The sequence below is a fragment of the Oryza sativa genome, chromosome 4, assembly GCF_034140825.1.
Source record: "Oryza sativa Japonica Group chromosome 4, ASM3414082v1".
Classification (NCBI taxonomy): Eukaryota; Viridiplantae; Streptophyta; class Magnoliopsida; order Poales; family Poaceae; genus Oryza; species Oryza sativa.
Window position 1 is genome coordinate 14,235,083 of NC_089038.1, and position 25,472 is coordinate 14,260,554.

At 42.4% G+C, this 25,472-nt stretch overlaps 2 protein-coding genes across 2 annotated transcripts; both read left to right on the plus strand.

Annotated features, from left to right (window-relative positions):
- The first annotated feature begins 5,123 nt into the window (after nucleotides 1-5,123).
- On the plus strand, nucleotides 5,124-7,631 carry LOC4335446 (uncharacterized). The gene has a single exon (XM_015781418.3). It carries the CDS (start codon nucleotides 6,803-6,805, stop codon nucleotides 7,430-7,432), a length of 630 nt encoding a protein of 209 aa, XP_015636904.1. The 5' UTR covers nucleotides 5,124-6,802; the 3' UTR covers nucleotides 7,433-7,631.
- Nucleotides 7,632-9,609: 1,978 nt separating this feature from the next.
- LOC4335447 (sucrose synthase 5-like) lies at nucleotides 9,610-14,805 on the plus strand. Its single transcript, NM_001419235.1, has 17 exons — nucleotides 9,610-9,785; nucleotides 10,339-10,471; nucleotides 10,564-10,718; nucleotides 10,848-11,040; nucleotides 11,128-11,246; nucleotides 11,330-11,546; nucleotides 11,668-11,763; nucleotides 11,906-12,082; nucleotides 12,173-12,289; nucleotides 12,396-12,562; nucleotides 12,678-12,902; nucleotides 13,050-13,371; nucleotides 13,622-13,866; nucleotides 13,987-14,125; nucleotides 14,225-14,316; nucleotides 14,412-14,435; nucleotides 14,559-14,805. The coding sequence occupies exons 1-17, from the start codon at nucleotides 9,685-9,687 to the stop codon at nucleotides 14,602-14,604; spliced, it is 2,568 nt and encodes an 855-aa protein (NP_001406164.1). The 5' UTR covers nucleotides 9,610-9,684; the 3' UTR covers nucleotides 14,605-14,805.
- Nucleotides 14,806-25,472: the final 10,667 nt, after the last annotated feature.

Sequence of the window (25,472 nt, forward strand, 5' to 3'; positions counted from 1 at the left end):
GGTCGGCCGCCGCCCACATGACAAAAAGGGAAGGGAGAGAGGACAAAGGAGTAGAGAGCGGTTGCCGCCGCTCCACCCGTCCCGCTCCGCACCGCCGGCCTACTCTGCCCGCCGTCGCTGCTTCGGCCTCACGCCCCGCTCCGCTGCCAGCCGTCCAGCCCCGCCGCTCCGTCCTTCGCCGCCCACATGCCGAAAAGGGGAAGGGAGCGATGAGTCGGGAGCGGTCGCCGGTCGCCGCCGCTCAACCCGTCGCCCGCTCCGGCCACCCCGCTCCGCTTTGTAGCTTGCTCTGGCGGTCGGAGCTGCCGTCCGCTCAGCTCCGGTCGCCGCCTGCCTTTGCTGTGAGCCTCTGACTCCAGCGAGAGGAGAAAGAGAGATATTGAGGATGACGTATGGGGCCAATGGGCCCCACCATTTATTATTATTGTTGTGCGTAGCTGACATGTGGGCCGTATGAGCTTTTTCTAGATCTAATTGCCACGTAAGCGCCACGTCAATGCCACGTCAGTCAAAACCAGAGACCAATACTGCCGAGGGATCTCATTTGCATGGTTTTGTAAGTTGAGGGATGTTTTGTATCTGGTTTTGCGGACTGAGGACGAAAATCAGATTGGGCGACAAATTGAGGGACCTAGAGTGAACTTATTCCACGACGGGGCACTGGTAGTTCCGACCGTTTAGCAAAAAGTTCACTTTGTGTCCTTCGACGGGTTGGGTTTTGTCCACGTACCTCAACCGTAAAACCAAATATACAAATCCCAACTTGATGCACATGCACGTGGAGTGGGTCGGGGTCGACCCATCTACCAATTGACCCAGCTCATATAACATATGGGGCCAAAACAGGACTGCTTAGGAATCTTCACAGGAACCGTACAGTAACAAATGATCATCGTGTAATAACAGGATCAATTCCTTGCAGTAACGTCATTAGAATATAGTGATAACGAATTTAGTTTTGTAAAGTTCTTTTTTAAAAGCATTATGATGCGTATGGTTCGAAAATTTAATATGTGATGTGAGAGATATCATTATTTAAATATTTGAATTCCAAACGGATCTACTTAGCTTGCTACCATGTATATTTGTGTGTGCAAAGAGAAGTACTTTTAGCACTTGTGTCAATTTGTGGCCATGCATCTCTAATAGTACTATAATATCACAAGTACATGATTACCATTTTTAAAATTTAATTCTTGACAAACGATAGTTTTATAGCAGTACCGTTACTAATAATACTACGATTTCACGACGATGTTACTGCCAAAAATATGTTCTGCAGTAACATGACATGTTACCGCACTTCTATGATGTTAATAAATATTGTAACGACGTTAAAATATATTCATGATAGATCTAGTTTTGTTATATTTTTTTTTACGAACATTGTGGTGCGAATGGTCAAGAAAAACAATATATAATGATAGTTTTCTCTTAAGATTGCAAATTTCAAATTTTTAGCTCTCCATAAGCAGAAGTACAATAGCAGTATTATTTCCACCATATGTTGTCTGCTACTGCCATTTCTATCCTGATGTTACTAAAAAACTGCAGTAAGAACGTATTTTCTATAGTTACTACACTTCCGTGATATATATGTTCTCAGTGTTACTGCACTCCCTCATCGCCATCCTTCATATCCGTCGGACCTGCATATTCTCAGTGTCCTCGTCGCCGCCGTCCAGCCCTCATGTAGCCGGAGGAGCTTGTGGTCGCTTTCTCCCGTAGCCTCACCAATTTATGCCGGAAATCTCCTCGATTATTGATGCTACTGTGCATCCGGAAAAAACTGAGTAAGGAAGAGAGGAATGGTAGGATACGGTCAGACGAATGCTTATGGACGGTATAAACACTCACACCAAGGCTCTGTTCACAAGTTTAGGTTCCCAATCCAATCAGCATTTACGGAAAATGGATAGTGCTCGTATAGCAGTAAAAAAAAAAGTTACTACAGTAGCACGCTGGACTATAGATGCTACTTAACTAGGTGACATGCAGGGTGTCATGTAACAATTATATATATAACTTAACCGCTCCCCTCATGTAACCTCCTCCCCCCACCCCATCCCACCCCCAAGTTTTTCCTTTTTTTTCTTCAACCGTCCGTGCTCCTTCCGTTCCCTCTTTTTTTTTTTTCTCGTGCACTCGTGTTGTCTTGCTTCCCTCACATAACCATTGATAAAACAAATATATTAACAGTTTACTTTCGTGTTGTTTTGCTTCGCTCACATAACCATTGATAAAAAAATTATTAACAGATTACTTCTGCACCCAACCAACCTTCATTTAGTAAATGAATTATTGGATTTTAGTTACGTTGGAGGCTCTGTCAGAAAATCAGTTACTTGCAAATATATCATTTGATTAGTTCCTTAATATTAGTAATGATTTTACTATTTAGTTAAATAAACCCTTCTACTATTAGTAATATTTTTATTACCTAGTCACCTGTAATAATATCTTTATTTTTTTAAGTTATTTTCAGTAGCTCGGTGCCTTATTTGTCGTAGTACTACCAAGTGTTCTTTTTATTTTTAATGCTATGTATCGATCTATTAGTATTTTTTTCACGAACGCTTATTAGCGCATAGTAAATGTTTTATTGGACGATGACATGAGAAGAGTATTTTTCTTTTTCCAAATTAGCCTCCACAGCATGAATACAATATTACAGTGTGAGTAAACATTTTACTCCATGAAAATTGTAGGCTGGTTATATCACATGACCAATAAAATTTGGCAAATTTTGCTACAGGACACTGCTATTGTGTGGTTTTAGCCCTAGGATATTGCCCAAACTTATTTTTAAGGGAAAACACTCCATAAACATGGTAATTTGCCAGTGGAGACCGTGTCGATTAAAATAATAATTTTCGGTTGAAGAGGAGAGAGAAATCATATAAAAGTTCTAAAAGGCCCTTGGGCCCACATATCATATCTTCCATCTCTCTTCCACCAGGAGCGCCGTTGTCCACAAAGTGGAGCGTCGGGAGTCGTGCAGCGGCGGTGGTGGAGTGCAACAACCGGGAGTGCTCGGAGACGTGCGGCGGCGGCAGTGGCGGAAGCGGTGGTGGCGGTGACGGTCCCGGTTGCGGGGGCGGCGACGCAGACGACGACCACGACAACGCGCAGCGATGGTGGCTACGGCAACTAGCGGCGCGGCGGTGAGTACGCCTTCACCGCGTGGGGTGGCGGTGGCGGAGGGTGAGGACTACGACTGGGAGGCGGCGGCGGACGGCCCCGAGATCAAGATCCTGGCGTGAGACGGCGACAGTGGTGGCGACGGCGGCAGTGGCGGCGGTGGCGCTTAGTTGCGGCGGCTTTGACGACGGCGGTGGCGCTGCATGCAGGTGACGGCCACAGTCGGCCATGGCGGCCGCGTCAGCATGGCGACGGCGAATGTGGCAGCGGCGGCGGCGACGACGACGGAGCGAAGACGGACGGCGGTGGCAGCCGGCCGAAGGAGATCGTGAGAGATCAGAAAGGGGGGAGAGGTTGTGATGGGGATTGACCAAAGATGGAAGAGCTGGCATATGGCCCAAGGGCATTTTTGATATTTCACATGATTTCTCTCTCCTCTTCAACCGGAAATTATTATTTTAATCGACGCAGTGTCCACCGGTAAATTACCACGTTTATAGAGTGTTTTCCCCCAAAAGTGAGTTTAGACGGTGTCCTAGGGCTAAAATCACACAATAGTAGTGTCCTGTAGCAAAATTTGCGATAACAATTATAAACAGGAGACAGACGTACACATATTCATTTTGATAAAAAAAATCAAGAAAATTGTAACCAACATGAGACACTGCAAGAGCCATATGTGTTCTGTCATCAGTGATCTCATTGAGTGTTGCTGTTAAATCCTTATACCTGAGATTATCATGGTTATCAACATGTGTAGTAGCTTACTTAGGGACTGCTAAACGCTACTCCGTAATTGGGTAGTTATAAAAGTAGTTTTCGGGTATGATATGAAACATGTAGTGAGATATGAATAATCAAGATGGGATTTGCCCCTCCTATGGAGAGATATCTCTGGGCCCCTCGATGTTGTAGATTATGGAAGTGTATGGCCATGCCAAAGGTGATTGAGGAGTCAATCACAAGTTATATAATCTATCAACAGGTTCGAGTGAATGATTGAGCTATTAGAGGATGGCACATATCTAGCCTTGAGCTTAATCGATATCGTGAGGCAAAGGGGTTCATACAAGTATATACTAGAGGTTCAGCCGATATGATCTTTATGTATGCCCGGTGGGTCAATACGTTCTGCTAGGGGCCGCTGTTGACGCGTGGACCGAAAAGGAGTTTTCGGGTTACAGCCGAGTATATATGAACCTACAGGTTCGCACGCTTAATGGGCCAGAATAAGGGGATTGGATAGAGATCCAATATGAGCTTAATTTGGATAGGGATCCGAATAGGAGTTCTACGGGCCTTGGAGGCCCGAGTGATGGATCCTATATATTCGTGAGGGGTGTGACCGGCGGAGGCATTGCATCACGTGAGAAACCCTAGCCGCCACTTCCCTCCCCGAGCAAACCCTAGCTGCGCGCGTGGTGTTCCGTCCCTGTACATGTGGATACCGGTAGAGGCACCGCTGGTTTGCGGTGCTGATCGGCGTGGGAGTACGACGAGGAGAACGCACGAGGAGGAGAAGGCCGAGCCGGTGCGATCGACTACTTCCTCTACATCGACGTGCGCTACTTCGCGAGAGTTCCTTCGACTTCTCAGCGTCTTCTTCCGCTACACAGCGTGTCGAGTGGTAGCGATCTATGATCTAATACTTTCATGGTTCCTGGTTTACGCGATAGAAAATTTTGATTTATGCTATCGTAGGGCCTGTTTGGCACAGCTCCAGCTCCAGCTTCACCCCTTCTGGAGCTGGAGCTCAGCCAAACAGTTTCGGCTCCACCAAAACTGGGAGTGGAGCTAGGTGGAGCTCTCTCACAAAATGAACTAGAGTTGTGGAGCTGGGTTTAGGCAGCTCCACAACTCCACTCCAGACTCAACTCCTGGAGTTAAATTTAGGAGTTGGAGCTGTACCAAACAGGCCCGTAGCCTACGCGTATCCCAACAGATATTGGTAGTTGTCCGAACATTAGACACGTGAATGAGTGAACAAATGAAAATTCAGATGGGAGCATATTTCTGAGAATACTGCACACATGCAAAATTGCAAATGGCATATTTCTAATTGACATTTAGAGCATGATGTCTATAAGCACCATAATTTTCGTAACGTTTCAGAGCTTTTGACACAACTGTAAGTATCAAATTGTCCAGCCGATCAAACTAAAAAAATATGAAAAGGGCTGCACATGCAAATCGAGAGAACATGACACTCAGGGCTCTGAATATAATTTCTCTGAACGAAAATTCTCGGTCCATCTTTTATTCCGCTGAGGACGCAGAAATCAAGTGGGTGCGTACCTCTCGTCACCGTCAGGTATTGTAGATCGTATCTGTCCCGCACCTTGTGCTCAAGTGTATCCGCTTCCTTGCTGCGACCATGTCGGCGAGAAGGTGCTGCAGAGAGGCGTGAGTCGTGACACAGGGCACAACAGGGTATTTTGCGCATTTCACCATCGTACAGTAAAAATATTAGAAAAAGACAATCACAAATAAAAAGACAATGGAAAAAAATCTACTGATATGAGCCCAGCCCCTTGCACAGGCTAATTACATAATTGCTGTTAGTTCCTTTAACTAACTAGAGTGCATCGCCACTGGAAAAGCATCTGAATCAGACCGCCTACCTACAGTTCAGTTCATGCATTTCAGGCCAGATTAAGGACGGCGAACAAGACAGCATTCCTGTGGCGCCATCACCACTGGCATCCATTAGGACCTCGATCACTTAACTGTATGCAATATATCCTCCTGTTCCTTTTCCCAGCTTCCTGAACATAATAAAGTGAATTCACGAATCAAAAGAAAATTCAGATGGGAGCAAAGAAGGGGGTGCTGATTGCATCGTGAAAACAACACTATCAATAGACCTGATCATGCAACCATGGTTTTGATCACTGCGAAAACCATGGGCGTGAAAGAAGTGTAGAAAAGAAAGAAGAACAGGAGAAAGGGAGCAGAACATATCGAAGCTGGAGGTGATGCTGGGCGAATGGAATCGCTCATGGTGTTGTTTGTCTAGAACCTGCACACAAGCAACTACACAGCACCAACAAGCGTTATCAAAATGAGGAAAAAGGGCTTGAGCAAGGTGACCTTGTCCTCGGTGAACATGGAACGGGGAAGGAGTATCTTGAAGGATTCGGCATCCACCAAGAACCGACATGGCGCTGCATCAATAAAACGAGAACCTCCCAGGCGGCCATTAGTTCAGATCTGAGGAAGGAAGGAGGTGCAAGCTGACCACATGATTAAGATCTAGTCCACCACCATCGATACCAAGAACGCCTCGCTGCCTCGACCATGCCGGCGGCGACGCCTGGATCCGGCGGCGGGGGATCACAGGCACGCGATGAGGTGGTCGCCCCCCTGCCGCGCCGCCGCCTAGGCTGCCGCCTCCTGTTCGACGAAGCTGATGCCGAAGGTGGACGGCCGGGCGGACGATGGAGAGGCCTCCTGATCCAGTTGTTGCCGCTATCGCTTAGAGAGGAGCTGCATTGATGTGCGCTCGATCCGCCGCCGAGGATGTAGCCCAATCCACGTTGCCGTCGAGGTCGATGCCGCCGCTCGATCTGTTGAGGCAGACCTCCGCGTCGGCACTGCCGAGGTCCTCGTCACATCCGGCGATGAGGACAGGAAGGGGGCAAGGGTGGCGCCTGATGGTTGGATGGCGGCCACCGTCCTATTGCCAACTCACAACTGGACGACGCGCCGCCACACCTCCAACGCCGACAACCAGCCCGGATCTCGCCCGCCATTCGCCGATCCTAAAAAAAAGGGGTGGACAGCGACGGGAGTAGGGGGCGATGGTGGCGGCGCTGCGTGGACGGGGGAGGTGGCGGCACAAGGGGGACGCCGATGTGGACGGGGAGGGTCATCTCGGCGGCGTCGAAGCCAGCTCTACCTCAAACCCCCGCCGCTGGATCCAGGCGGAGGACGACCGCCGTCGCCGGATCGGGCGAGGGACAGCCCCGCCGAGCCCGTCGCCCGCCGTTGGCGCAGGCCATCGTCGTCGCTCGCTGCTGGCGCAGGCCGTCGCCGTCGCCCGTCGTTGGAGGAAGCTGGAGGGACCCCGCCGCCTGCCGCCCGGCACACCGAGGAGGCCCAAGCCGGCGACCGCCCGCCGCCGACCTGCAATCGCCGCTCAACCGCCTGTCGCACCCGCAGGCCTTCATCGTCGCTGCCGATCCGTAAAAAGTGGAGATGGAGGGGAAAGTGGGTGAACGGTTTCTACGAGGGAGAGGGAGGGAGTAAATATAGGCCTGTTTGGATACTCCGGCTATTAACTAATCCATAATTAGCGGCTCCGGGCTATTAACTAATCCATAATTAACGGCTGATTACTATAGAATCACTGTAGCAAATCATGGATTAATATACCTCGTTAGATTCGTCTCATAAAATAGCCTAGAAGTTATGGAATAGGTTTTATCAGTAATCTATGTTTAATACTCTTAAATAGCAAGATTCCGGAGCGCTATTTAATAGCCCTCCGAAACCAAACATGGCCATAGTTAGCAGATAGAGTTGATAGTAAAAAATTTACTCCGTTAAGCGTGGGAGGAGGGGATGCGGGGGGATGGGTGCACGGGAGGGGGGGTGGGGTGTATGGGGGTGGGTGTGAGGGGGAGCATTTTAGCTATTACACAACCTAAGTCTATGTGAGTTTAGTATGTATGTGTATGTATATATATATAGAGAGAGAAGAGAGAGAGAGAGAGAGTATATAGAGGTGTATATACTCCCCCCGATTATCCATTAGCATCTGATAGGGCCACGGTGAGTCAGATTTTTTTAAAGAATGTATTTTCCTTGTTTTTTGTTTTAGTTTTGTTTTAGTACACATCTGACGGAGTGCATGTGTTTCAAATTTTAAATGCACGTAACTGATCGATCTAAACACGTGGAGGCGGTGGAGCGCACGCTTCTCTGGTTCAAAATGATTATACCATATACTTATTTTTCTTCTTCAGAAAGTAGTACTAGTACTAGTATGTACTTACTTTTTGAATATCACGTCCTTTGCTAGGGAATGGTATATGCTTCTTTATCTTGTAGAAGTATATACTATTTCTTAAGAATGGTATCTCTCCTTTTTTTTACACGGGTATTTACTGCCTTTTCTCTAATTGTATATACTAAATCCATAGTTGAAGGAGTATGTACTGTTTTTTAAGTATCCGATAGGTAAGGATTTTTTAGTATTCAGTATATTAGTCGATATACTATTTTTCATCCGGTATATATATACTAAATCTCATCTCTAGCCGTATATACTAAATCCATCGTTGAAGGAGTATGTACTGTTTTTTAAGTATCCGATAGGTAAGGATTTTTTAGTATTCAGTATATTAGTCGATATACTATTTTTCATCCGGTATATATATATATATACTAAATCTCATCTCTAGCCATATATACTAAATCCATCGTTGAAGGAGTATGTACTGGTTTGGTTTTTTAAGCATCCGGTATGTAAGGATTTTTTTAGTATTCGGTATATTAGTCGATATACTATTTTTCATCCAGTATATACTAAATATCATCTATAGCCGTATATACTAAATTCATCGTTAAAGGAGTATGTACTGTTTTTTTAAGTATCCGGTATGTAAGGATTTTTTAGTATTCAGTATATTAGTCGATATACTATTTTTCATCCGAGAACTGCTACAAAACGGGATCTCGTTGCAACGGGATAGACATATTAACTGTTCTCTTGCACGAGTATCACAGGTATCAGGTCCTAGGTATCACAGATACCAGGTAACAGGTATCACAAGTATCATAGAAGGGTATCCCGTTCCAACGGAATCGATTGGTTAAGGAATATGTACTGAATTTTCAAGTACCAGTATATATTAATTCTCTCGGTTAGGTAGTATTTACTGCATTTTTCAAGTATATCGATCCAGTATACTGAATCACTTGTTGAAGCAGTATATACTACTTTTCTTATGGGATTCGGTATGTAGTATAGCCATAATTGATATTCAAGCTATCTCAGAGGTCGCCCAAGTCCCCAGAGCCATCGTCCTATCCAAATTTTACATTGGTTTTCCAATTTTGTTAACAACGCATAATCGTACTAAGTCAAAAGATACTACATCGTCCTCAGGGACCTTGCTCCGTCCAGTCCAGTGCAAAAAGAAAAGCTATAGTTTTCAAGGAATTCAAAGGGTAGGGAACACAGGTAGCTCAAGCTAGCTAGGTCACATTATTTTCCGAAAAAAAAAGTTGCAAGTTCACGAAGGGTGGAAGAAAGGAATCTTACAGTGGTATGATGGTGTTCATGCCTTTCTTGCCTTCCATGTTTCTTAAGCATAACTTCTCCCTGGCAAATGTTCTTTCTCCTCTATTTTCCATCTCCAACTATGTCAGCAAAAGAAATCTTTGTCCGTGGAGGCAAGCTTATGTTCTCATCTATAAATTCATGTTCATCAACACCCAGCCATTCACAACTTCACAAGCATTCTTTCCTAATTTTCTTTCCCTGCTTTGTTCTTGTGCCTTCTCCATCTACTTCCAAGTCTGGTGGTCTCTTTTGCCATGGCATCCAAGCTGAGTTTCAAGCGAATGGACAGCATTGCCGAGACAATGCCAGATGCCCTACGACAAAGCCGGTACCAGATGAAGAGATGCTTCCAAAGGTACCGTAAATTGTGAATTAAATCTTTGATGGAATGCATTTCAGTTTTTTGTCCGTGTCAGCCAAAGCCTGGCAGAGGAATTTTATTCCTGTGGTTGAGACTTGCTTTTTTATTTTCAATGGAAATAGGTTGATGCATCAGTCCATACCAGCATATTCTAATAAGGGGGTACTTAATTAATGGCCCTTATGCATTTCCATTATAAGAACTAATAAGAAAGAACATTCATACATTTGTAATTAGGACGATGCTGCATAAAAACATGTAAAGCATATCTAAATTAGCTAGAGACTAATCAAATAGTGTAAGCACCTGAACGTAGTCTGAATCGATGTTTTAAAAAGCGGTAAGCGGTTTGGGGTGGCCACCTCACCTTGTAGTGCTTATGTGGCATTATCGGCCGCTTATGCGATATAATCAGCTGCTTACGCGGCATAGGCAGGACAAGGTTGGTACACATGTTCCTCTTGTATATGGCCTTGTAGACCCTTTTTAAAACACTGGTTTGAATATCTTGCACATGATTCTCAAGTCTAGGATAAAAATGTTCTAGGTACGTATCAAAGGGTAAGAGGCTCTTGAAGAACCAGCAGCTCATGGAAGAGCTGGAAAAGTCACTAGATGACAAAGTTGAGAAGGAGAAGCTTGTCGAAGGCTTTCTCGGTTACATCATTTGTTCGACACAGGTGATTTCACTTTAAAATCATAATCTGTTTTCAGACAAAGTAAACGGTGATAAACTGGAGCTCATTACATTAAGCAACGATTTTGTTTGCAGGAAGCAGTAGTACTCCCACCGTTTGTGGCATTCGCTGTCAGAATGAATCCTGGTATCTGGGAGTACGTCAAAGTTCACTCTGATGATCTTTCTGTCGAAGGAATCACACCGTCGGAGTATCTCAAGTTCAAGGAGACCTTATACGATGAAAAATGGTATGCATATCCATGATCCACTAATCCAGTACGTAGTAGCTAATGCGAACATTTCCATATACAGATTGAAGAAGAACAGGAGCCTGAAACTTGAAAAAAAAATGGTCGATCTGACCATGTGCATTTCAGGGCCAAGGATGACAACTCACTGGAAGTTGATTTCGGTGCCCTTGACCTCTCAACACCCCATTTGACACTGCCCTCGTCAATAGGGAATGGGCTTCAGTTTGTCTCCAAATTCATGTCCTCAAAGCTGGGTGGCAAACCTGAAAGCATGAAGCCTCTGTTGGACTATTTACTTACCTTGAATTACCGTGGCGAGGTACCGCGAGATCATTCAGCTGTGCCATTATTATCAGGTGGCCAACGTACCCCGCTGAATGATACTTTTTATCTTATGATCATGTAGAAGTTGATGATTAATGACACCATCGACACTGTGAGCAAGCTTCAGACAGCACTGCTACTTGCAGAGGTTTTCGTTAGTGGGCTGCCAAAATACACGCCTTACTTGAAGTTTGAACAAAGGTGAAGTACTTTAATCTGAAGTTGTAGATAGACAAAAAAAATTGTAATCATGCTTAAGTTTTCTCTATTATGTGTTCTTGCAGATTTCAGGAGTGGGGGTTAGAGAGGGGATGGGGTGACACTGCGGAGAGGTGCAAAGAAACACTAAATTGTCTGTCTGAAGTGCTACAGGCACCAGATCCTACAAACATGGAGAAGTTCTTCAGCAGGGTTCCATCCATATTCAACATTGTCATCTTCTCTATTCATGGTTACTTCGGCCAAGAAAAGGTTCTTGGATTGCCGGATACCGGTGGTCAGGTACCCAACTTACCGGTTTTCTGGAATCTCTCGCGCATAATCATTATAACTCTTAAAAATATGGTCACAACTTAATTATCGGTTAACAAAACTCTAAAGAATGGTTTCGTGAAATATATAGGTTGTCTACATATTGGATCAAGTCAGAGCCATGGAAGAGGAGCTGCTTCAAAGAATCAAGCAGCAGGGTCTGCACGTAACACCGAAAATTCTTGTGGTAAATTTCATTGATTTCACGATATATATATTCCTGTACAATGAAATATAGTGAATGACGAATAGGTATATATATATAAATGAGATGATATGAATGACGAATAGATTAGCTAAACCAGTGGGCACTATATATATTCCTGCAGCTTACAAGACTGATACCAGATGCCAAAGGCACAAAATGCAATGTGGAGCTTGAACCAGTTGAAAATACAAAATACTCACATATACTACGTGTGCCATTCAAGACTGAAGATGGCAAGGATTTGCGCCAGTGGGTGTCCCGGTTTGACATCTATCCTTATCTAGAGAGATATGCGCAGGTTTGTCAGCTATGAATTACTATGAGTTACTGATACCCTTTGCGCGGGCCTGTGATCTTTATAGTAAGTTTCCATCCAACGTAATTTCAGGACTCTTGTGCCAAAATTCTCGACATTTTGGAGGGCAAACCGGACTTGATAATTGGCAACTACACCGATGGCAACTTGGTGGCATCCCTCTTGTCTAACAAACTATGTGTCACTCAGGTGAAACCGGCTTGTCAAATGGCTGCACGTACGGTGGTTATCCCTTTTTAGGACCAACGTTACCATGATTTGGTATGACATGAAAAATGCATGATCTTGATGACAGGGAACAATTGCACACGCTCTGGAGAAGACAAAGTACGAGGATTCAGATGTTAAGTGGAGAGAGATGGACCAGAAGTACCATTTCTCTTGCCAATTTACCGCCGATATGATTTCCATGAACACCAGCGACTTCATCATCACTAGCACTTACCAAGAAATTGCTGGGAGGTCGGTAGCTAAGGCTGAAATAGTCTCTCTATAAATCTAGTGCTTCAAGGACACTCAAATTATTAAGTGTTAATTGCTTAGCCTAGAAATTAACAAGATCGAACATCTGATGCAGCAAAGAGAAGCCTGGCCAATATGAGCACCACTACGCATTCACAATGCCGGGACTATGCCGCTACGCCACAGGCATTAATGTATTCGACCCAAAGTTCAACATTGCTGCACCTGGTGCAGACCAGTCCATCTACTTCCCCTTCACGCAGAAGCAGAAGCGGCTGACAGATTTACACCCACAGATAGACGAACTGCTGTACAGCAAGGATGACACTGATGAACACATGTAAGCTACTACCCGGACGGCCAGGCTCCTTGGAAACGTACCTAGCTACAAATTAACTTCTCTTTTACTGTTAGATCAGATCAGACAACTTAAGTTGGCTAATTAAGTGCTAATTGCTGCTCTTCACCTTTTTTTAATTTAAACCAGAGGGTATCTGGCAGACAGGAACAAACCAATCATCTTCTCGATGGCAAGGCTTGATAAGGTAAAAAACATAACTGGGCTTGTGGAGTGGTATGGCCAGAACAAGAAGCTGAGGGACCTCGTCAATCTCGTCGTCGTCGCGGGGCTCCTGGATGCTTCGCAGTCCAAGGATCGAGAGGAGATCGAGGAGATAAACAAGATGCACAACCTGATGGACAGGTACCAGCTCAAAGGACAGATCCGCTGGATCAAGGCACAGACTGACCGTGTCCGCAACGGTGAGCTGTACCGTTGCATTGCAGATACAAAGGGTGCATTTGTTCAGGTACATACCAGGGTTTTAAATCTCCCGCTATAGCTGTTTGAGAAGGGTTTTAGCTATTTGCTCTAATGTACAATTTAGCCGCTATAGCTTTATTTAGCCCGCTAATACTATTTGGGAAGCTAACCGCTAAATGTCTTAGCCCGCTATTTAAAACATTGGTACTTACACAACAGAAGTAGTAACAGTTTAATTAATTGGATCAACAGAAGTAACTCAACTCTAACCTTGACCTTGCATTCGTTGACTGCAGCCTGCACTGTATGAAGCATTCGGGCTAACGGTCATCGAGGCGATGAACTGCGGGTTGCCAACCTTCGCAACGAACCAGGGCGGACCAGCTGAGATAATCATCGACGGTGTCTCTGGTTTCCACGTAAACCCCATCAACGACAGGGAGGCAGGAATCAAGATTGCAGATTTCTTCCAGAAATGCAAGGAAGACCCAAGTTACTGGAACAAGGTGTCCACTGCTGGGCTTCAGCGGATCTGCGAGTGGTGAGTGAGGGTCCTATATCCTTGCATGCGTCCTGTTCTTTTTTTTTTTGTTTTTGTTTTTGTGCACAACTTAGATCAATCCTCCTATATATATGGCACTAACTAAATCCATGATGGCAGCTACACATGGAAGATTTATGCAACTAGAGTGCTAAACATGGGATCTACATATTCCTTCTGGAAGACACTAAACAAGGAGGAAAGACAAGCCAAACAACGTTACCTGCAGATATTCTACAATGTTCAGTATAGGAACCTGGTTAGTATGAATATATACATGCATCAATCTGAGTAGTATAGTATATTCTTTATCGAAGGGATGTCAGTCTGATCAAGTGTACAATGTCTAATATCACAGGCAAAGGCTATGGCAAGAGCAGGGGATCAACAGGCTCGGCAAACCACAACAGGCGTGGCGCCTAGTGAGATCGTAGTTAGACCCAAAGAAAGGCAAGTGTGCCCGCTATTACGAAATTTACTGAAGAAAGACCGGGCAAGCAACTGACTGACCCGTTAATTTGTTGTTTGGAATTTGGATGCTGCAGAAAGCCGCAGACTCGGATGCAAAGGTGAATGCATGCGTCTTCTTATTTTTCGCAATATCTCTATCGATTTAGTACTTAATTAATTAGCTGTGAAGAAATGAACAAAATAACTAATCCACTTGAATGCTCTGCTCCGTGTGTGCTCAGGATCTTAACCAGGTTAGCCGGGCAGAAGCCTCCAGTTTCTGAGTAGAGAGCATCTTCCGACCAAGACAACACCGAAACCAGCCCACATCGCAGCTCAATTTATTCCATTGATACCGATGTATGAAATACTAACTACTACTTGCGTGAGATTTGTGTACAATGTGTAATCATATATATGGTGTGTTTATTATTGATTGGCAATATGTACATACGATTGTTTATTGATTTACAATGCAACATCCTTTCAAGCACATAGGTTGAAAAATAAACTATATATATATATATATATATATATATATATATATATATATATATATATATCATTAAATGCATTTATCACTCTTTCTCAAATTAGCTCTAACACAAAATAATTGAGAGAATTTTTAAATTTTATTTGAGCCTCTTTGCTCATTTTTTCCCTCAATTATTCCGGGTATGTCCTTGTCGTCAAAGACTGTTTTCAAGGATAAGTCACCCATTACTTTTGCTCACATCGAATACGTCCTTGTCGTCAAGACTGTTTTCAAGGATTTAGTATTCATTTTTTTTCTCTCCTAGATATTTTTTATTCTCATGTACAATGAGCAATTAAAAAGCTATTTGAGGAATAACAATTCAATAAATCATATACATAAGCATTTATCAATCAAACCATGCGCTAGCATCAATACTGCATTTGCTTAATTCAAGTACATAATTTGAAGTGTCATGTATCATCTCCATTAAAAGCAATATTAAGCCTCATAAAAGGACTAGAATACATACAAGCTATGTTAGAGATAAAGAAACTTTCATAGTATTGCTAGCATGCACAAGAATATACCATATGTATTAAACAAAGCTCTCTTTTCTCAATTTTTTTAATTGTCAAATGTTGCTCGATAAAATCAAGAGTACAAAACTCCCCCTCAAATCATGCTAAAAGGAGGAATATTCCGAACTCTCAAGAAAAGCAAAGCGAGAAGAATCCAATTGTTTGGTGAAAATATCAGCAAGTTGCAATTTTGTATCAAAAATGTTAATTTAACATCTCTCTTCTCAACATGATCCCTCAAAAAGTGAAAGCGAATATCAATGCGCTTTGCGCGTGATCCCTCAAAAAGTGAAAGCGAATATCAATGCGCTTTGTGTGTGAGTGTTGTACATGATTCTTAGCAATGTTAATAGCACTAGTATTCCCAGAAAATAGAGGCACTTTCTCAAAAGTAAGACCATAATCTTTTAAAGTTGATATTAGCCAAAGAATCTAAGAACAACAACTACCAGCAACAACATATTCTGATTCAGGAGTTGATTGAGCTACACTAGACTATTTCCTAGAAGACTATGTAATCAATGATGTACCAAGAAAATAACATGTTCCAATAGTACTTTTCCTATCAATTCTACAACCAGCAAAATCAGCATCGGAATATCCATTCAAGCATATAGAAGATGAAGTAAAATACCAAATTCCAAACTCAAGTGTTTGATTCAAATACCTCATTATTCACTTGATCGCTTGACGATGTGAAGCACGAGGAGATGCTTGAAAGCGTGCACACAAACATACAACAAATTGTATGTCTGGCCTTGAAGCAGTTAGATACAACAAAGATCCAATCATACTTCTGTACTCCTTTTGATCAATAGCTTCACCATCTTCAACAGGATCCAACACACCTATAGAACCAATTGGTGTTGATATCGGCTTTGCAATTCTCCAGCTTGAACCGTCTCAAAAGCTCCTTCGTATACTTCATTTGATGCACAAATGTGCGTTGAGGTATTTGCTTAATTTGCAATCCCAAAAAGTACGATAACTCACACATCATGCTCATTTCAAATTCCCTGTGCATAGTCTCAGCAAACTGCACAACCAAAGCGTGAGTTTAACAACCAAAGATGATATCATCCACATAAATCTGAACAAAAAGTTGATTATCAGCATGCTTAAGAACAAAAAGCGCTTTATAAATCTTTCCCATTTGAAAACCTTTCACAAGTAAAAAGTTCTTGAGCCTATCATACCATGCTCTAGGTGCTTGTTTCAAGTCAGACAAAGCTTTAGACAATTTTAAAATATGGTTACAAAAATCAGGATTTTCAAAACCTGGTGGTTGTTTGACATAAACTTTCTCCTGTATAAAACCATTTAGAAAAGCACTTTTCACATCCATTTGATACAATTTAAAACCTTTTGAAGCAGTAAAAGCTAACAAAAGTCTAATTGCCTCAATTCTATCAACAGGAGCAAAAGTTTCATTAAAATCCAAACCTTCCACCTGAGTAAAACCTTGAGCAACAAGTCTAGCTTTATTTCTCACAATTAAACCATCCTCATCTTGTTTATTTTTGAAAACCTTCTTGGTTCCAATAATATTATGTCTAGAAGGTGGTTCAACTAAAGTCCAAACTTTGTTTCTCTCAAAATTTTCAAGTTCTTAATGCATGACATTAATCCACGATTCATCAGTTAATGCATGAGTAACATCTTTGGGTTCAATAGAAGCAACAAATGCAGAATTTGTACAAACATCATGAGTCATTACCATAGACCTTGTAGTCCCCTCACCTATATTACCAATGATTTGTTTCGGCGAACGTTGTCGTTGAATATGCAAAGGAGTGGCGACTTCTAAAGTTGTTTCACGTTTTGTACCCTCACTGGTCGAAGTTGTAGCCTCTGGAGGACCATCCCGATCAGCATGAACATAATCGTAACCCGACGACCCTGGCCGGTCTAACCAGACATCCTGTGCTGATCTGACCGGAGGTGTGTCGGTGGTCTGATCGGCCTGGCGCCCGGTCTGACCGGCCAAGCCGACCTCGTCGTCGCTCTCATCTTCGAAAATACGACCATCCTCCCCTTGAACCTGTGACAATGTACCTGCAGTTTCTGGTCTAGTACCTGGACTAGCCTCATCAAAAGTAACTTCACAAGTCTCAATAATTTTGTTAGTTTCCAAAACAAGTACGCGATAGCCACGAGAATGTGCGGGGTAACCAAGAAACATTCCATCGGTAGAGCGTGCTTCAAACTTATCTAAATTTCCAAATTTCAAGACAAAGCACTTGCAACAAAAAAAAAACACAAATGTGAAACTTTGGGTTGGCGTCCAAATCGAAGCTCATAGGAAGTTTTTCCAAGTTTTGATCTCAAGAAAACCCAATTTGAAATATAGCATGCAGTGTTAACCGCTTCAGCCCAAAATTTTCTAGGAGTGTGATAATCATCCAACATCATTCTAGCCATCTCAACCAAAGACCGATTCTTTCTTTCAACAACACCGTTTTGTTGAGGAATACGAGGAGAAGAAAATTCATGCTCAAGACATTTTTCATTGCAAAATTGTTTAAAAGAAGCATTGAAAATGGGAGCTGTACATGGTACAAAATCGATACAAAACTCGATGTCTCTCTTAGGCGGCATAGCTTTTAACTCTTCCGGAAAAACTTCAGGTTACTCACAGACTACGGGAATGTCCTCCAAATTCGGAACATCTTTCATGACCTTATCCTGTTGTTCACTTTCCACATGATTCAAACTTACTCCTTTCTTCTGAGTTAATGGAGACTGAATTACCACCAGTTGCGCAATCAATAACTGCTTTATGTCTTGTCAACCAATCCATTCCAAGTATGACATCTAGGTCTTTACACTCCAGAAGGATAAGATAGGCTAGAAAAGGTGACCCTTGGATCTCTATCCTCATTGAGGGACAAAAACTAACTGATGTTGAGCTATTACCAGGTGTATTAACTTTCATGGGATTACTCAGTTCCACTTTTCTGAACCCGTGTGCCCCAACAAATCTTTTGGATGTAAATGAATACGTAGCACTAGAATCCAATAAAACTGTAGCAGGAATTGAGTTCACAGGGAACGTACCCAAAACCACTTCTGGCGCTGCTTGAGCTTCTTCCATAGACACGTGATTAACACGAGCTTGAACAATCTTGGGTCCATTGCGCTTTGGCTTAGGACACTTATCTGCAAAATGTCTGGGTTCTCCACAATTGAAACATGTGAGGGGCTTTCATCCTGACTCCTTCTTTGGCTGTTGGGGCTGCGAAGCTTGAGACTGTGCCATTGGCGGGCGCGGAAAGGGATTACGGTTGTTCTGGTTTCCACAATTGCCTTGGCTGAAATTTCCTGGCTAATACGGCCTGTGCTGTCGAACAATCATCATTGTAGGACCACTGCGCTGTCCTGGACCGAAGCGGGGCTTCTACTGTCCACCTTGCTGACTCCTGAACTGTATAGTTTTCCTCTTGCGATCCATCTTATTGCGCTAGTCTTCCTGACGAATGGCTTTGCCCACAAGTCTCTCAAAATCAGCATAATCTCCAGAAATTAACTGGTTAGTTAACTCGTCATCCAAACCTGCTAAGAACTTCTCCCGTCTCTCGGCATCGGTACGCACATTCTCAGGGGTATAACGTGCTAGACGACTAAACTCATGCAGATACTCAGTAACAATCCTGTTTCCTTGATGTAGAGTCCTAAACTCTCACTTCTTCTATGCAACAATTCCATTGGGAACCTGGGCTTTCCTGAAAACACGACAAAACTCATCCCAAGTAACCTCTGTTCCGGCTGGACGGGTAACCATGTAATTATCCAACCAAGCTGAAGCTGGACCTTGCAACTAATGTGTGGCAAACGCTACCTTCTCCTGGTCAGTGCACTGAAGTAGGTTAAGTCTCTTCTCAATGGCGTACAACCAATCGTTAGCCTCCATTGGGTTAGTTGTGCTTGAGAAAGTCGGTGGACGAACATCTAGAAACTCTGGCAATTTAGACTGAGGGGGACCATTGTGCTGCTGGTTTTGCTGCTGTTGATTCTGTTGCTGTTGTTGCACCATATGCTGCATCATCTGATGATACTGCTGTTGCATCTGATTCATCATGGCTGTCATCATCTGAGTCTGTCTTGCTATTGCCTGGCAAGCGTAGGATTCTCTGGCAAATCTTTTTTTTTTTGAAAAGGAAAGCGGTAAGAGCATTGCCGAATATATTAGAGGGAGGGAAAAAGTACGGTTTACATGATTAGGATTACACGAATCAATGTAAAAAACAACTTAGAAACGTTCCAGGACCATACATCTTGATTTTGTAAGAGAAGGGATACACTCTTGGCGGTTGAAATTGAAAGCTACTTTCTTGGATATCTTGGATGATCTGGTGTGAAGTCCTTTGCACATCCGGTTCTTCTCCTCTAAAGATCTTTGCGTTCCTTTGTAGCCAAATATGCCACCAAGTTTTGACAAGAACACCCGCCTTTCTCCTCACTTCCGTTTTGCTTTCGTTCTGCATGATGTATGTCATACAATCTTTCAGAGAGGAGAAAGTCTGGTTATTTTGAATACCTTGTACAGCAGAGACACGATTCCATGTTTCTTTACAGAAATCACATTGTCGAAATAAGTGATCAGTATCCTTGAAGACTCCTCTACATAAGGGGCAAATCCAGTTGCACTCCCAGTGTTGAATCAACATGTTTTCGGCTGTTAGAATCTTTTGGTGCAGAATGAGCCATCCTAAGAATTTTTGCTTTGGAAGTGCCAACGCCTTCCAATTCAACAGAAAAACCTTGTCTTGCTGAGAGCCGATGAATTGAAAGAGATAGGCACTCTTTGCCGAATATGTGGTCACATTGCTCCTTTTCCATAAGACTATGTCTTCTATTTCATTTAGCAACGTGACCCGGCTCAAGAGTCCTCCTAGTTGAATGAGCTCCTGGATCTCTTCGAAGCTTGTAATTTGTCTTAGAGAGTGTAACCATTCATCATTTGTGAGCTCAGTTCCAGCATTTCGGTTCTTTCTCTTTGCCAGCTTGAAGAGGTTTGGTGCTATGTCCTTTGAGCAAAACCCATAGAGCCAGTTGTCCTTCCAAAAGAATGTTTTTTTTTTCCATTTCTGACTTGAATTTCAGTACATGCTTGGAAGAGCCGAATGTCTTTTTCATTGCATGGCAAGTCCATTCTCTGGCAAATCTCCTGAACCATTTCCTGACGGTTGTTCCTAATTGACATTGCTTCCAGAACGGGTAGTCCTCGTTGTCACCATTTGAAGTAGAAGACGGGAGGAGAAATAGGGAAGGAGAAAAACAGTTACTAAGGAACCTCTTTACTCTTGCTTTTATTAATCAACTGTAATTGTTCTGCTCTTGCTTAAAACACACTTAAAAACACACTTAAAGATCCTTAAATAGACCGTCATACCATCGGCACATGGTATCGACCGTGAGCTAAACCCCACAAGCAAACAAACTTGAACACAAAAATCTACCAAGCAACGACTAAACAAAACGGGAAACTAGGGCAACAAGTCTAATGCTCGGAACGGCTCCTATGAACGGCAGAGATGGCATCGTCTTCTTCATCACCACCTCTTCATCCTTGGCATCACACAGACTCTGACCCTGCTTGGTGCTGGACAACCCTGGAGTATTGTATTCTCGACCTTGAGACGATCAACCTCATCTTACAAACGAGCTATTTGAATGAGCTTCTTGTCGTTCAGCGTCTTCGAGGCTCGGTGAAGATCCGCGTGCATCTTATCAAGCGCTCCCATCATTGTCCTCATGCGACCAAAAGTAGAACCATTCTCCCTTGAAGCTGAACTAAAAGAACTGGTAGTGCCTCCTGCTGAACGGCTGGGATGATAACGATAAGCTGTTCCATCGAAGAAATGATAGAAGGATAAAAAACTGACTTCGATCAGAAACGAGATGCTGGCATTAAACTGGAAACAAAAAGAAAGAAAAGACACTAAATAAAACCAAAAGACTAGAGCAAAATATTTTTTTTTACGATACTATTTTTGGCCAAAATTTTTTAATACCGAAAACCCCTCTTTTTTTATGATACCGAAACTCCTTTTCTTTTTGAAATCCCGAAAACACCTTTTTTTTACCAAAACTCTTTTTTTTCAATGCCGAAAACAAAATTTTTCTTTTTTTTTGAAAGTCAAAGAGGCACAAAGAAAAAAATATTTTTTTTGACGAAACTCAGAAACTTGAGAGCAAACTCATTTATCTGGACTCACTAGACCACTTGAAAATGGGGAAAGAAGAGATTTTCGGGAGGAAGAAAAGAATTTCAGAGGGCTCTATGGGTTTTCCGTTTGGCTTGTCCTACGGTCAAGGTCGGCTCTGATACCAACTTGTCGCGCCCGGGGATTCGACAACCCGAATCACCGGCTACCTGTGCATTTAACCTCTGTCCAGGCATCAACCAGAGTACATAGATGACAATTTGATACAGTTCCACGACTTATAAAAATAACAAAATAAAACTCAAACGCAACGGAAAAACTAAAGAACTAGACTTTATCTTCTCAGCAAAGCGAAGCTTCCTCCACAACTCCACAGGCAAACTCTTGTCGGCTGGCACAAGCCTAATCTTCATAGAACTCACTATCTGAACCAACTTTTGCTTCTGGGGGATTAGGAAAAATAAAGCAAGACTAAGTACAACCACCGTACTCAACAAGTCATACCAAGGGGAAGGTATGATGCAAGGATAATCAAAGGATTGGCTCATAGGATATTTTGCAGTAAAAGCAACATTTGCAAATCATAAGTTGAAAGTAGCAAAACATTAGATAATTAAGAAGTATTATCATCATCACTGTCCAACGCAAAACCACGTTGCGACAGGCCCAACCCAAAACCAACTGAACTACACCAGTTCATTAAGGCAGATTATTAAGGTGAGACTAATCACAGTGAGCTGGTTGACCGCCCAATAACCGCGGGCACGGCTATTCGAATAGTTTTACTTTGATCAGAGGTGTACAATTTTACCGACAAGACATGATTCCACACATGAAACCATGCCCCGAAGTACTGCTGATGAGGACACAACTAGTTCGGATATAACCATGACCACCTTATGTATTGATCAACCAAAGGTGCATATGTTCTATATTAGATTTACTTGTTATATATTTGAACAAACATTGCTACACATTGAGTTTTGTGTGTTTTCGTTCGCAGAGGTACTTGCTTGGGTGAAAGAAAAGAGACCGAGCGTAAGGAATGCATGGATGATTGAAGAAGTTGATTGGGGACCAAACCAAGACCTTCTCCAAGTATACTTCTACCTCACCACGTCACTTTTGGCCTATAGAAGACAAGAGATCAAGTTGTACACGTTTTGGATTCGGATTCGGGCCTCCTGACAGCATCAACTTCAAACGGACCTAACTCCCTCATTAGTTGGTTTCAGAGCGCAGTTGCCCATTAGGTAATTTATCTTCCCATAACCAGAAAATTGCCACACAAAAATATTTATTCTTTACCTAGACAATTTGAGCCGTTGCATTGTTCTATTAGATTTTGCTTTGTTGAATTCTAGGTTGCATCGTCGTGTCGAGTGCTGGTTTAGTTTTAGATTTAATTTTTAGTTTTGAGTATTACATCTATTCATCTTTTAGGTCTAGGGTTCATCACTCAAGTATGTGAGTTGTACGTCTGTTTTGGGTCCAGTTTTTCATCTCGTTAGTTGTTGCCGGCACCTTGAAAAATTGAATCGTCTCATCGTCGGGTTTCCGTTTTTGTGATTTGGAGAGATTTTTATCAAACCGTTTTGGAGTTGCCGTACTGTGCGCGTGTACTGTGCGCATGAGAGGAGTACTGTGCGCGTGAAGAGAGACTCCAGATCAGATCTATTCGTGACTATCCGTATTATTCTCTCTATAGAATTGTTATGCAGCGGATTTGAGATATTTTTATAAAAACGGAACCTACATGATATGAGCAATCCATTTTTGAGATGATCCAATTTTAGTTTTGCACTTTGCGTTTGAGTCCCTGTAATATTCATATTTACATTTGAGTCCTTATAATATTGATATTTACATTTGAGTCCCTGTTCGAGGTCAGTGGTCAGCTCTTGTTGAAAAAAAAAGTAAAAAAATAAATAAAGAAAGAAAAGGCAGAAAGGTGCAAAGAAAAAAAAAAGAAAGAAAAAGCCGCACCAAAAAAAAAAGAAAAAAAGGCAGAAAGGTGCTTAAAAAAAATCCGCACCAAGAAAGAAAAAAAATCATTCATTCTCTGAGTATGTTTTGAGAGTGCACAGTTGTACATTGATTCATATCTAGTCCTTAGTGTTGTTGGGTGCTTGCTTGAGCTAGAGTTGAGTCTAGGCTAGGCCAGCACATTGACTAGTACTTTGAACTGTTATTCAACTTTGTATTTTCTGATTAGCACAATTGCGTCCCTTTGCTACTATATATTAGGCCTCCCAAGCTCCACATATATACTTCTGGTCAACACCGCTTTGATTCTTGCAATCGCCACATCACGTCCTTCAAGGTGTCACGAACCAGCCACCGGTTGTACCGTCCTTAGCATTGCTAGTAAGATACTTGTAAGAGCTTGGTAAGGTGTTCCATTTGGCTGAGTTGTTGAGGGGCACCACTACACCGCGTAGCAGATTATTAGGGATAACCTTCATTGTTTGCTATTGTTTTGTGTTTGCAATGACAGGTATGAGTGGCGCTCAAAATCAGCGATACCAACAAGGTGCACGTGATGACCGTACTTTGGTGCAACAAGTGCTAAGTTCTCAAATGGAGAAAGCGGAGCAATGGTAGTACCACGAATTATTTGAAACAAAGTTTGTGGTTAAGGATAGAGCATGTCGTACTATAATCGATAGTGAGAGTTGCAATAACTTTGTGAGTTCAGATTTGGTTGAGAAACTTGAGTTGCCTACACAACCGCATCCTCATCCATATTGCATCAAATAGTTCAACTCTTGTGGTAAGTTTAAGGTAAATAGAATTGTGAGAATAAACTTTTCGATTGGAGATTACCATGATACTGCCAATTTTGATCTTGTTCCTATGCAAGCATGTTCTTTGTTGTTTGGTCAACCATGGGTATATGCTAATAATGGATCGCATAATTTTGTTGCTAATACATACACATTTAGACATAATGGTCGGAAAATGAAATTGGTACCCATGAGTTTTATTGAAATTTTCGAAGATAATCTTGAAAGGATGAAGATTGGAATCGATGAGATTTTCAAAGATACTAGGAAAGATGCTATTGTGATGTCTTCAACTAAGTCTGAATTACAAAACGAACATATTGTTGTGCCTATTGTTTTGGAAACTAATATTTTATAGGCATCTGAGAATAACCAAGGTAATGAGAAAGAGAAGAAAGACGAAGAGGAAAAAGACTTATCTATAGCTCCATGCATGCTTGAAGAATGTTCAATTCACCAAGCGCTGATAATTTCTAAAGATGAGAAAAAAGGTAATGATAATGGTGCTACAGCTACTCAAGGTATGCATATTTATAATGTGCCAACTATGTCCACTACTTATGCTACGTTAGAGCAACCCATAGTGGAACCGATTGTTGAAATACCTTTGTCACAAAACAATTTGCTTGATGTTACTTGTGATAAAGAAGAGTTGTGCGATGATTCACTTATATCCATGCCACAACTAGTGAATGAGCATGTTAGTTCTACAGTAGAGCCACTATGTGTTGAGTTTAAACATGTTATTTACATTGCTAGCGAGAATGAAGAGCTTAAATTGCTATCTTCTTTAAATACTTGGGGTTATATTCAATTTGATGATCTTTGTCCACTCAACTGTTTAGAGAAGAAATTATTTGCAAGGTTTGAATTGCCATGCCCTTCTGATGTGATTTTTCATATTATTGACAATTATGATAGTAAAGGAGAATATAATGTGTATCGAGTATATATTTGTTCGAATTTGACTATACCTCCTTTTTATGATGAAATGTATTGTCTAGAGGACTGCATGCATATAAGTAATTCTCTATCAGTCCTCTAGTTGTTTAAATGAGTTACAGGTTGGTTTGCAAGAAGGGGAATGTTGTGGTTTTTCGACTACAAAGATTTTAGGATCCAATCATATGGCCATCAAGAAATGTTC

Coding starts and splice junctions, on each gene's coding strand:
- LOC4335446 (XM_015781418.3), top strand. CDS start 6,803: ATGGCGGCCACCGTCCTATTGCCAACTCACAACTGGACGACGCGCCGC.
- LOC4335447 (NM_001419235.1), top strand. CDS start 9,685: ATGGCATCCAAGCTGAGTTTCAAGCGAATGGACAGCATTGCCGAGACA. Junction 11,041..11,127: donor CCTTGAATTACCGTGGCGAG/GTACCGCGAGAT, acceptor ATGATCATGTAG/AAGTTGATGATTAATGACAC. Junction 14,317..14,411: donor GTAGTTAGACCCAAAGAAAG/GCAAGTGTGCCC, acceptor TGGATGCTGCAG/AAAGCCGCAGACTCGGATGC.